Genomic DNA, 12,467 nt, shown 5'->3' with positions numbered 1-12,467 from the left:
CACAAAATGGGCCCTTGTTGAACTTGCTGCTAGAAGTCTTGAAAATACATAAACGTATGCAAGGATTCTCGCGATTACAACCGTCAGTGACCTGTTTGTGGTCCAAGGACTGAAAGAATTTAAAGCACAGCGGGTAGTCGACTGATTTCATTCATCGGCAGACCAGTCTCTGCGGAGTCCATGAAAATTAAAGATGGACTAGTCAACCCGAAGTGGCGTAGCAACCATGATGAAATATAGCGCGTCACGCATTCAAGAAATCAGCGAGAATTGGCAAGATATCCCTGTTTGTCTGTCCTCTGAAATGTGGTATTTATTTTTACTAAGCGTAGCCTTTGTTTACTACCTGATGGCCGTTTTGTCGATGATTTTCACGAAGGAGTCGCGAAGACTCAGAGAAATCTCTCTTCTTCACGACAACTTGATTATGTCGATCATGTTCCCTTCCTTGTTAGAATGGCAAGTAACCCCTTCAGAGAACCTATCCACAAGAACAACGACGATTCACTTAGCATCTTATCACAAGGTACAAGTCGGCACCTGCAGTCTAATAGTTTTTCTATATTTAAGTCTCCAAACAACCTCCATAACCGCCTTAGCATATACTGTGTACGCTGAAAAATATATTCTTCCCAGAATGAATTGCATCAAGCCAAAACCAGTCTGCAGTATTCGCTTGTTAGCTCTGGAGACAATGGCTGGTGTGGTGGTTGCCATAGCAACGACTTTAATCGAGGGCTCAGTCATGGAGGGTACTGCGAAAGGCTGTTGTTTACATTCAACCAACGCGGGAAGTTTTGAAAAGACAAGAGACGTGATTTTCAGCATATCTAGTATTTATGCAACATATATTTTGTTGCGCGTTTCTGTAGATAGGTTTCTTAAACTGCTGGTGACAGGGCATCAAAGATGTCCGAAAACTATTCTATATAACCGTCACCAAATATCTTAGAACATTACTACAGTGGAAGCTCTCGTAGATGGACTCCCTCGGGACTCGAAAAAGGCGAGAATGGTTAAGTTCTCGTAAGCGGCCAGAAAAGGTGAAAGGGAATAGATGACCGCTAACAGGAGCCTTGCCCAGTTACATGTAACGCTTAAAGCCTTAGGAATGAAAACAACAACGATAACAACAAGGCATCAAAATATTTTTGTTTTATTTCATTGCCCAATGCAATGTCGCGATAATGGCGATAAATGTACACACACTACTTATGCAACGCTTTCGAGGGGTATACCATGGAATATTTCACGAGTCACTTGTATTTTCTCGGTGTCACACGAGTCTTAAGGTCACAGTGAGTGTCAGTATACCAGGAAAATACAAGTGACAGGTGAGATATTCCACGGTGAAGCCAATCGGAAGTAGAGCTGTCCGCTTACGGGAATGTCCGTTAAGAAAGCGTCCCCTGTAGTTTTTTTAACATGTTATTATTTTTTTTTTACGTGTTAAATAGGGGAAAGGCAGGTAAAGTTTCAATTAGTTTTATAGTAAGGACTAAAAATTATTCTTTTAAAATTAAATGTACAAAACAAATACCTATATTGATCAATTGCAATTTTCAGTTTGACGGTTCAATTTCTATTTGACAAATTTTGACGTGCTTTTGAAGAGATTATCTCTCTTTCATATATATGGAACTGATTCCTGTCATAATTTTGACATTAATTAAGTAGTAATTGATGTTTTTTCCGGTACCTTTACCGGTTAGGCAAAACCTAATATTCCATAAATAATAACAATAACAATAACAATGACAATGACAATGACAATGACAATGACAATAACAATAATAATAAACGAACGAGCATACGAACGAACGAAGGAAGGAAGGAACTAACAAGCAAGCAAACGAAAGAACAAAGTACCTTGAACGGTTGAGTAAAATCTAATATTCAATAAATAATAATAACACGAATAATAATAATAATAATGATAATAATAGTAATAATAATAAAACGAACGAGGAGCGAGCGAATGAACGAGACGAAAGAACGAACGAACGAACTAACGAGCAAACAAACGAAAGAACGAACGAACGAACAAGTAAACAAACGAACCAATGAATAAACGAATCAGACAAGCAGCTAACCAATAAACAAAGCAGTTAAGTAAACCGTGAAATATTGCTGTACCGACCCGCTTCAGAAGGTCATGATCAGTCACTTAAATAATTAAATTTCCTGTCTGTTTTCATGTGGTCTACCCACGAGATTAGTATCGTACTAGGATATCCTAAAGCTAATCACAGTCAGCAAAACACTTTTTTCTTTTTCTTTTTTTGTTGTTGATATTATCCTTTTGCATAGGAAAGCCAAGACTAACGAGGCGTGAAAGCCAATACTTGGAACATATTATTAACGACATATATAGTATAGTTACGGCGAAAATTTGGGTAAAAAACGTATTATACTTTCCACACGAGAGGAACAAATAAATCAATCTTATTAATTCAACTTGGAAAAATCCTTGTCGACACCTCGCATTGATGTGGAGTGTACAATTTAGATGCGTTTAGGAGTGACTTGCTGTAGAAAAAAAAAAACAAAAGGCATTTTAAAATTTTTGTTTCACTCCCAGCAAAATCACAACCTTTTCATAGAAAGGAAATAAAAATTAACAATAAAAATATAAAGAAATAGAGTTTGGGAAGTGAAAAAATAAAAATGAATGCAAATAAGTCTATTTAAGGCTTTCGATTTCGTTTAATTTTATTCACAATTCTTTCACCTCATGTCATGTCTTTTCCTGTCAATACTTTCAGTCTTCAATCTCTCATTTTGATTTGTTTTTAATGTTATCATAAAACGAAGACAATCAAGCCAAATATTGTCTCAGCAATTTAGATGAAATATATTGAAGTTCTGAGTTGAATACTGGTCATTCTAGGTGAAATTAAGTTTCCATCCTTCAGACAACACAAATATCTAATGCCTCTAGAGCTGTCAAGGTTAGTAATTATTCGTTTGATTGAAATTCTATAAATTAAGCCAAACATGAATATTTAATTCATCCAAGCCGTGCATTATATTTTGTTTACCTCTCGCTCTCTTTTCGCGAAGTTTCGCAGCTGTTACTTGGACACTGAATGACCATAATTTTTGTGAGTGGAAGGACTCAATTTTTTATCGAATTTCGCTCTCAGGTTTCAGATGGCAACCTCGAGCGATCTCAAAGGAAGTTTGTGATCATGGGGAATAAGCAAGGCACAACATCAGTATTTCGTGATGAAGAAGACGAAGAAACCTGGTTTGAATGGATGGAAACAACAGGACATCGCAAAAATCAGAAACAACTGACAATTTCACCGAAAACCGAAATGTTGCCGGTTCAACCGACGAGTTTCCAAGCAGACGCAATCAACAGACCAAGAAACACAAAACAGAAAATCTCTGGCGCAGATAAGGCTCTCAAAAGACTTCATTTAGAGAGTTCTGAAAACGCCAGTATATCGGCTGATAAGTCGATTCGCGGAGATGGCACGGAAAATAATAATTTACCCAGAATCAAAGGTAGCGTTGTGGAAAACGATTTAGGGACGCTAGCAGGGCAGGTAAGCGAAGTTACAGAAGCCATGGATTATTTTATTTCATTTGTTTTTAAAAATAGGTATCTTTTAAGCTTAATTATGCATAAACATGGATGGATGTTTCGATGACAGCTCTTATTTTTTCCTCCGTCGAAATCTGACAACTGCAAATCTATGTCAAACAGTATAGCAATAAAATACCAAAAAATATCACGTAGACCAAAACTTTCAGATATATATAGCTACGATTGAAAGCAAAAGTTAAATCTGCGACCAACTGACATGACATTTGCGATTTAGAATACTGAATCACGTTTAATTCAGTTCTTAGACACCTTTTTCAGCGATCTTTTGATAGAATTATTTCGCGATGATGTGCTTATGCAGTCTAAATGTTTTCATGAAGAAAAAAGAGAAAAACTAGATATGTTGCGCCTTGTAAACTCATCTTTTTTTAAAAAAAGATATTGAACTTTTTTTAACGGAAACAGGAAAGTATATTTTTTTACGGTTAATTGAACAAGAACAGTGGCTGAACAAGGGACCCGTCCACACTAGACCGGAGAAATTTGAAAACGGTGTTTTCACTCTGAAAACACATCAAATGTTTTCCTTTCACGCTACGCATGAGAAATTTGAAAACGTAACAATCACAGGTCATTTTGGATTCACTGTGTTTGAGAAAACTCACATTTGTATGGCGATGTCAGGAGGCGATGTCATCGAGTGTTAACCGTCCACTCTAAAACGCAAAGCAGGCGTTTTCAAATTTCTCCGGTTTGAAGAGCGTTTTCGAAAAGCTCCGTTTTCACGACAGATTAGTGTGGTCGGTTGGTCTATCCGTAGAAATAAAGATGCGTTTTCAAATTTCTCTGCCGGCGTAGTTTGGACGAGGCTTAAATGGAGGATTGTACAAGTTTACCATGTGCACGAGAGTCCGTTGTATGTTTGTGTCGCACAGCCGGCGTGTTATATTAAAAAAGTTCCGCCCTCTTCGGTGACTTCAACAATATTTAAGTAGCGATAATTAAACTTCAGGGGGTTATAGTACGTGCAAAAAGTTTCCTTTGAGGTGACCGACATGAAAGGTGGCATCCTATCAAGTTGTAAAACGTCACGAAGTTCAAGCAGCCGTCATTTTTAATAAAAGTCTGATAACCAGAAACAGTGACTCAAAAGTAATCAGAAACAATAAAACAAAATGTAAGAATGACCACACTGAGTCGAATTTTACAAGCTTTTACTGATAAAAACGAGCTCGAGAAAATTCCAAAATCAAAAAAAAAGCATAGTTGTCAAAATACGGTACATGTCATACCAAATTGTTCCCACAAAGATAAATTCAGATGAATCCGATCCGTAATGTTGAGCAGCTTTTACTTAAACCGTTGAAGTCAGCGCGGACATGTGCACTTATTGCCTTTCCATTCTGGTCTAAAAGAATAAAAGCAGGTACGTCATCTTGAACAGTTTACGGGCTAAATGTTTTAAGTTCGTCCTTTCTAATCCGTGTTAATCTTCTCCATCCTTGTTCCTTTATGGTTTATTTTTACCTCTTTTGTGTTTTTGTATCTTAGTAAATCGCCATGCCAGGTTTCCTCCAATGTCAAGTTAATTTTGTAACCTTTTGTACGCAACCAGAATAACTCAAAATACTTAAGCCAAGCAAGATCAACCAGTTTTTTATATGTGGGTTACAGTTAAATTATGATAAACACGTTAACCAATTAAGGAGTGTGACTTTGAAATTGCAGATTTATTTATAAGAAGCTGATAATAATAAAGTTGTGAAAAATTCCTGTATCTATAAAGACCAAACCCAAGTCTATTTATTTTTTTTTTCTGGAAATCAACAATTGTATCTCCTTCATAGAAATTAAGAACCTAATTAAGAACCTACCCAGCCTCAATCGCCAATAACTACCCCAAAATACTGGAACCAATTTAGCCAGACTTCAGAAAGTGTAGGTTCTCACGCACGGGTTTTACTGTACAGTGATTTAGCTCCTTAACCGACTTGTTGGAAATTTCAACAAATAATAATACTACGCGTGTCTCAGTGGATTTATTCTTTATATTGCTCGTAGGTATTCCCAAAATTTCCAGCTGGAGAGGTGAATGTGTCTTTGTCGTTTGACAAAGCGACAAGTCGAATGAAGGTGCACATTGTAAAAGCCCGAAACCTCTGCTGCAAGGCGCGGGAAGGAAAACGACAGGATAGATGTGGCGTCAGCTGTTCAGGTGATCTGATCTTATACTTATTACTGAGGTAGCGTCCATGCACTACGCCGGAAGAATTTGAAAACTCATCTTATTTCTACGTTTAGGCCTTCCGTTTACACTAACCTGTCATGGAGAGGCAGCTTTTCGAAAGCGCTCTTCAGACCGTAGGAATTTGAAAACGCCGGCTTTGAGTTTTAGTGTGGACGGAAGATATATTTTTCTTTGAAAGCGGAGCTTCTCGAAAACGATGGTGTCGCAATATAATCATGTGATTTCCCGAACAGAAATAAGAATAAACCCGAGGCTGAGAATTTGTAAAGAATATAATTTTGTGTCTTAAAAATTTGTAAATATAATACAATTGTATGATTTAACTAAACTGCATAGAATTCTTCCTTTCTCTAAGCGGCAAAACTAGCCAAGAAGCAATGAAAACAGCACTAACCATATGGTCGTTGCTAATAACATTTCTGCGAGAAGTTATGCGTGTCTTTTTACTCTTTTTAATCATATGCAATTGTAAGCGCATTGAGAATTCTAAATGCGCAATAAGAACCTTTTTATTATTATTATTATTATTATTATTATTAAAGATTCGCACAGCTATTGATGATATTGAAGCTGGTTTCGTCATTGGCTCCGGGCAACAATAAGTTGCCTATGGAAGCCAAGAAACAGCCCTTGTTTGCTTTTTCTCTTCTTTCTACATCTCCAGCACCTTTCTAAGAATTCTTGCCGACCCCAACAATGCACATCTCTGGATCAGTCCAACAGGAATGCCCACCTCAATGGCTCTCAGATTGTCATTCAATCTCAGTGGTATTGATCCCAATGCTCCCACTACCACTGGAATAACCTTATTATTACTATTATTATTATTATTATTATTATTATTATTATAATAATTATTATTATTATTATATTATTATCAGGCTTTAACCCTTTCACGCCCAGTGTTGTCCCCAGACAACACTTGAAGGGGCAAACAAAGAACTAATTCCTACGTCAGCAGATTGTTTTGGTAAAAAACTAATTCAGAAGAGAAAGAGCTTTCCATAGGTTTGTCAATTTTGAAAATCGACTGAATGCTGACAGAGCTACTGGAAAAACAAATGTTCAATTGTTGGCGCAAAATTGCTGGTAAAAATGGCCATTACCCCATAATTGATTAATGACTCATTTGCCGGTCTTTTGAACGGTCAGTGCCAAAACATTTGCAGCTGATAGAGAGGAAGTAAAGAGTATAAGACAGCGAGAAAAGAAAGAGAGAGGAAAGGTAAAGGAAAAGGAGGCAGGATAAAAATCGCAACGCATTACCAAAAAATAAAGCAAGTCCAAATTTTTAATTTTAGCTTATGTGCATGCCGTAAAGTAAAACATTGCTCATTAGGCTATAGAAGCTAGTCAAAAATCTAGATGAAATGTAAAATATTGCATTTCTAGCAAAATTTAGTACAATTTATGCTAGTGTGAACTGACTAGGCTCGAGAGCTTTGTCATAGATTGTTGACATAATCTGAATGTCGGCTGAATGAACCCATCCTATGTTATTTTTCAATTACAGACTTGTACATAACCGTTTCTCTACATAGCGGACCAAGGCACTTGCAATCACATCGAACATCCAAAAAGAAAGGAAGTACCGACGTGCTATTCTACGAAAATTACGCCCTCGATGTCACATCTTTGAACCTGCGCCAACTGTCCTTACGATTGACCGCAATGCATTGTTGTAAATACGTAATCAATGCAGACCACCTGATTGGGCACGCGGACACACGTGACGAGTCTGGTGATTCGTCATTGCGTTCTCATTGGATAGAAGTCATCACGTGTCCAGGGAAGACCGTCAACAGATGGCATACTCTTTGGTGCTAGATAAGACGGAGGAGGTTGCCATTATTTTTTCACGTACTTGTGAAGATTGATTTGAAACTTGTCAACAGTGAAAATACTGTTTTGATAACTGGACCAGTATTTAATTCAATAAAGACAAACGAGTGAGCGATAATTTATAATTTGGACATTTGGCAATTGCGCATTGGAAGCAATATTGACACATTACCTATGCATCAACAGGGATGTAAATATACAGTAAAATGGAAAACAAACACACAAAAACCGTCAAGACTAAAGTAAAAGAAGCACTGAAAGCTGAATGAGTCTCTGGATCGTATCAACTGATGGTCTCATGTTTGAAATATTAGTGTAATAGACCAATTTCGATATATTCAAATTCATCCTGAAACAATAGACCTCAGCACGAGGCTCTGGGGAACAACTACAGAGCAGTGTAAGGTTTATTCCCTAGACCTCGTGCTGAGGTCTATTGTATTAGGCTGAATTTTAATATATTGAAATTGGTCTATTGTAGCTAACACTCGACACCGCCCCTTTCTTCCCGCTACCCCGCGCGCAACAATCTTTTGTTACTGGACGTTATAGTCCCGCCAAAGCTAAGCCCAATGAATAGATATGAACAACAAAAACTAGCCTGCCCACAGACGTTTATTTTTAGATAAGAGTTATTTTATTTTCCAGTGCGAGAGTGATGCGAGCACCTCCTTGCGTTCGGGCTTTTTCAAATCCCCTGCGCTTAATAGTTTTTCTTGCAATCTCGACGAACTCAAAACAAAATACAGGGCCTGTGGACAGGCTTAACAAAAAAACTGCCACTTAAAACTTGCCTTCTATTCACTGAATTGTTACGAAAATTCCATGCATATTTTAGTCAAACGGTGGGCCTTGTGTTTTGATGCTTCTGCGTTATCAGGTAATCTTACAAATCCTAAATTCTTAATACTTGTTTTTGAGGCCATCCTTTTGTTTATTTTTGATTTTAGACGTCTATTCACTGAGGCCGGGCCGCCGTATTGGTAGCCTCGCATTGCTTCGAGTTGCCTCGCATTGACAGAGAGATTTTGGTACAGTGGAAAGGACAAATGGCGGTTTCCTTGTGAACTTTCATGTTCACAAGGCCTTTCGAATTCGCCACTGATTTTCGTAACGTCTTGCTAAAATATGCCAGTGTAAGGAATACTGTTTGTGATCTGGTATCGTACATATAGAAGCAACGACAACTAAACACACTTTCGAAATTTATGCGAAAACGAGAAATTATTAAGGATGGAATATAGCGAAATAATATGTGGAGAATTTTAGGCGAGAACCTTTCATCTCTGTACTAGTTTGTTGAAAGTGTATGTTAAATTATATTTTCATAAACCAGTTCAAGCACAGGTGCATTTTCACGAATAAATTAAAATGAAATTGGAAGTGTTAGCCGAATTGGAATTTGCGAAGACTTAATCTCACTAAAAAGGCTGTCAGTCCTACAGCTTGTGTTAGTTTTAATGTTGTGGTACTTATATTAAAATTCCTACGCCGCTTACAATTTTATAAAAAGCGATAAGCAAAATCGAATGTGAATTTATTCCTAGAAATACACGACAATAATTATGCCCATATAAACCATATAAAAGGGATTGGATTGCACCGCAAAAGCTTCCTGTGTGGACGTTTTAAGGCTGAACAACTTAACGGGTACCAAAACCAGTTTTTAACTCCTAAAAGGTGCGACGAGTACCCTGTCCTTTTTAAATGGTAGTCCCACCGGAGAAACACTACTAGAAGATCGAAAGTGCGCCATTACGTCAATTGACGCTATTAGCGGCTTTTGTACCTTCAGTATCGCTTCAGTGCTGGGGGTAGCCAGTCATTGTGTCAAGCAATCGTTGATGTCAATAGTTTTAATCATGAAGCCGTGGGCAACAATTATTCAAAAACGAAAACACTTACCACAAAGCGCAAAAATGAACCTCATATTTTTCTTCCATTGTTTGTCTTCAGTGTTGTGTAGGTTCCTATCACTATAAATCACAAAACAAAACTCTAGAAACAATAGACGCGCGTCATCAGACCAACATTAATTAGTAACATCGATATTTACTGTGTTTTAATTCTCGCTATTGACATTGTGAAACTTAAACTTGCCGGAAATGCCTCTAAAGGATAAAGAATCCAAGACGTCTAAATGCGTTGGCTAATAATGGAAACTGGTGGTGGTTGCCGATAAATGAAACCTGTGTAGCACCCAATATTGTGTGATCTTAACTGTTAGTCTGTACTCTAAAAACAACAATAAACACTGAATTGATAATTAAGTATTTTGACATTCATGAGACCTGATATTGGATCGACGCGTTGTTTGTCCGCGAATACTGGAAATATCAAACCATGTAATTTAAGAGCTCGCTTGCCAAACTTGTGTTTAAACTGATATAGCACATGGTTGGTCTTTAGTGAGAGTGGAGCTCTCAGAACGTCATGTTACCGGTTCTCAAACTGCCATGGTCGAAGAATGCCGTGAAGATGTAGAATTCAATGCAACATGATGCAAAACGTCAGCGCTGCTCAACCGATCTATGTTACTTTGATTGCCAAAGACGAGACAGTGTTTATGGCTCGTAGAGATGCCCTTCTAAAGGCGAGTTATTTTTTTGAAAAACGGTTGGAAAGTGGCACGGACGAAAGCAGAGACGGGATCATTCGACTTCACACGATATCCGCACCACTTATGGAAATCATCCTGAAGTTTATCTACTATGGCCGTGCACAGATAAACAGTGTGGAAAACGCCAAAGGATTAATTGTTGCCGCGGATTATCTGCTTCTTCCAAGCCTGAGGATCATTTCTGAGCAATGTTTAGAAAAAAGACTCTGCATTTCCAACTGCATTTCAATCTTTTATTTTGCTAAAGAGCATCATTGCAACGAATTGGTTGCAAAAGTACACAGTTACGTTGAGTCAAATTTCGCTAACGTTGCCCAGTCGAAAGAATTTCTGGATCTGTCAAGCCAAGAAATTGAAAACTGGATTTCAAGCGACGAAATAGTTATCAACAATGAAGAAGATATTTTCAAGATTATAGTACAATGGACTTCTCAGAACACAAGGCATAGAATGAGAGAATTCAAAGAGTTATTTCGTCACGTCAGACTTATGTTTGTGTCGCGTGACTATTTGTCCAGGTCTATCGCCACAAACTCTCTTGTCAAAGAAGATGCTAAGTGCTTAGATTGTGTGACGCAGGCGCTAAGATGGCTTGAAGGTAAAGTTGACTGTGATTTTCCATGGCAACAGTTACCAAGGAGGTCACTACAATCACATGCGATAGTGGCCTGTAGACAGATGAGAGTCTTGTGTCATTGCCCAGGTGACGATAAATGGCAGAAATTACCTGATGTGCAATCAGAGTCTGTAAATCTGGTTTCGTGTCGGGGCAAACTTTTCGCAATTGCCCAAGAATTGAACGATTCACAACGGTATGAACCTCTTTTCAATAAATGGGTGCCATTAACAACAACGGAATGGCCCGTTAAGCCACAAGTAAGGACTGATTTTCATCGCAGACAAGAACAGCAAGTATTTGCAGCTCATGGAGAGATTTACGTCATTGAGAGTGATCAGATCGTATCTGAAACAATTACCAGGAAATACGACTTCGATTCAAATTCATGGAAATCTTTTGCAGCGTTTGACTTGGGCCAGAAGGACCAAGTTTGCATTGTACCTGCCAGGCAACTTATTTATGCTATTGGTGGTCGAAAACGTGAACTCTCTAGCGCAGGATATGTTCAAAAGTTTGACAATCTATCTGACGTGGAAAGATTTGATATCAAAGAGAACACTTGGGAAAAATTGCAAGACATAGACGAGGCGAGACGCCGTGCCTTTGGTTCCGCTGTGCACGATAAGATTTTCATCGCGGGCGGAATTGGTTCGGACTGTAGTGTTTTGCGATCTTGCGAGTTGTACAAAATACCGCTAAACGAATGGGAGGTTATTGCCAGTCTGAACGTACCCCGAATGTTGGGCAGTATGGTGTGCCTGGCTGAAAAGTTGTACGTGTTGGGTGGACTGGGAGAACCCTGTACTTCCGAAAGTGACAAATTTACCGTTGAATCGTATGATGAAGAAAATGACGAATGGAAGAAGACGACCACAATGACCTTTGAGAAGATTAGTGAGGGATCAACTTTTATCTCAGTGAGCGGTTGTTCCGTGCTACTCTTTAATGGGGTTATGAATAACCTCAATTATGATTCATCTGTCGAGTCTTCTCATGCAGCTAAAACAAAGTCCAGTGGTTCGCGCACATGCTCTTTCATGTAACCAGGACATGACCTATGAAGTGGGTGCAAACGGCATCTCTGATGGATTTTTAAGCCAAAACAGCCATAACTAACGTAAACAACAACAACAAACATAGACCATGCCCATGGAATATCTCGTTTCCCAATTCCCTTTCTTTCATGAAAATGAGTTGGACTGCGTTTACGTTTAAATAAATAAAACGAAAAAAAGGTGGACAAAAGAAATATTGCAAATCAACGAATTAAAACTCTTAGCGAGTACATTTATTTTACGTGGAGCCACAATCACTCCCAGTCTGCCAAAAGATGTTCTATTGTATCATTAGTAATGATGATCATGAAGCGTCTTTTTAAACTAAAGAACACCAGCAAAATGGGAACAAGCAATGAATCAACAGTTTTTTTCACACTCGACTCGATCGAAGTCGATCCGCACCACCGGAAGTCAAGCCCCGTGAAATAATGATATGGGAACCTTCCTCGTTCTTAAAACTTGACAACAAACTTCAGTCGATTCGTCTGAGGTACTTGACGATACGACTCGATTCACACGGAGTC

The 12,467-nt window shown here is 38.3% G+C and overlaps 2 protein-coding genes across 3 annotated transcripts; both read left to right on the top strand.

Annotated features, from left to right (window-relative positions):
* The first annotated feature begins 2,864 nt into the window (after positions 1-2,864).
* On the top strand, positions 2,865-8,826 carry LOC145500433 (synaptotagmin-3-like). Of its 2 annotated transcripts, XM_081479952.1 has the most exons (4): positions 2,865-2,951; positions 3,147-3,554; positions 5,618-5,771; positions 7,318-8,826. In XM_081479952.1, exons 2-4 carry the CDS (start codon positions 3,192-3,194, stop codon positions 7,629-7,631), a joined length of 831 nt encoding a protein of 276 aa, XP_081336078.1. In that variant the 5' UTR covers positions 2,865-2,951; positions 3,147-3,191; the 3' UTR covers positions 7,632-8,826. The 2 variants fall into 2 exon arrangements, with proteins under 2 accessions (XP_081336078.1, XP_081336077.1); XM_081479951.1 differs by lacking the exon at positions 2,865-2,951 and having other exon boundaries at positions 3,027-3,554.
* A 280-nt stretch (positions 8,827-9,106) lies between these two features.
* Positions 9,107-11,931, top strand: LOC145500523 (kelch-like protein 21). The gene has a single exon (XM_081480053.1). The coding sequence runs from the start codon at positions 10,144-10,146 to the stop codon at positions 11,926-11,928; it is 1,785 nt and encodes a 594-aa protein (XP_081336179.1). The 5' UTR covers positions 9,107-10,143; the 3' UTR covers positions 11,929-11,931.
* Positions 11,932-12,467: the final 536 nt, after the last annotated feature.

The sequence above is a fragment of the Orbicella franksi genome, chromosome 10, assembly GCF_964199315.1.
Source record: "Orbicella franksi chromosome 10, jaOrbFran1.1, whole genome shotgun sequence".
NCBI classification, from domain to species: Eukaryota; Metazoa; Cnidaria; class Anthozoa; order Scleractinia; family Merulinidae; genus Orbicella; species Orbicella franksi.
Note: the sequence above shows the minus strand (reverse complement) of the source record. Positions and strands in the feature narration are given on the sequence as shown.

Bases quoted from the DNA above. Each gene is read 5' to 3' on its own strand.
- LOC145500433 (XM_081479951.1), top strand. From the start codon at position 3,090: ATGACCATAATTTTTGTGAGTGGAAGGACTCAATTTTTTATCGAATTT. The intron at 3,555-5,617 runs GTAAGCGAAGTT...TATTGCTCGTAG, and splicing joins TAGGGACGCTAGCAGGGCAG to GTATTCCCAAAATTTCCAGC. The intron at 5,772-7,317 runs GTGATCTGATCT...TTTCAATTACAG, and splicing joins ATGTGGCGTCAGCTGTTCAG to ACTTGTACATAACCGTTTCT.
- LOC145500523 (XM_081480053.1), top strand. From the start codon at position 10,144: ATGATGCAAAACGTCAGCGCTGCTCAACCGATCTATGTTACTTTGATT.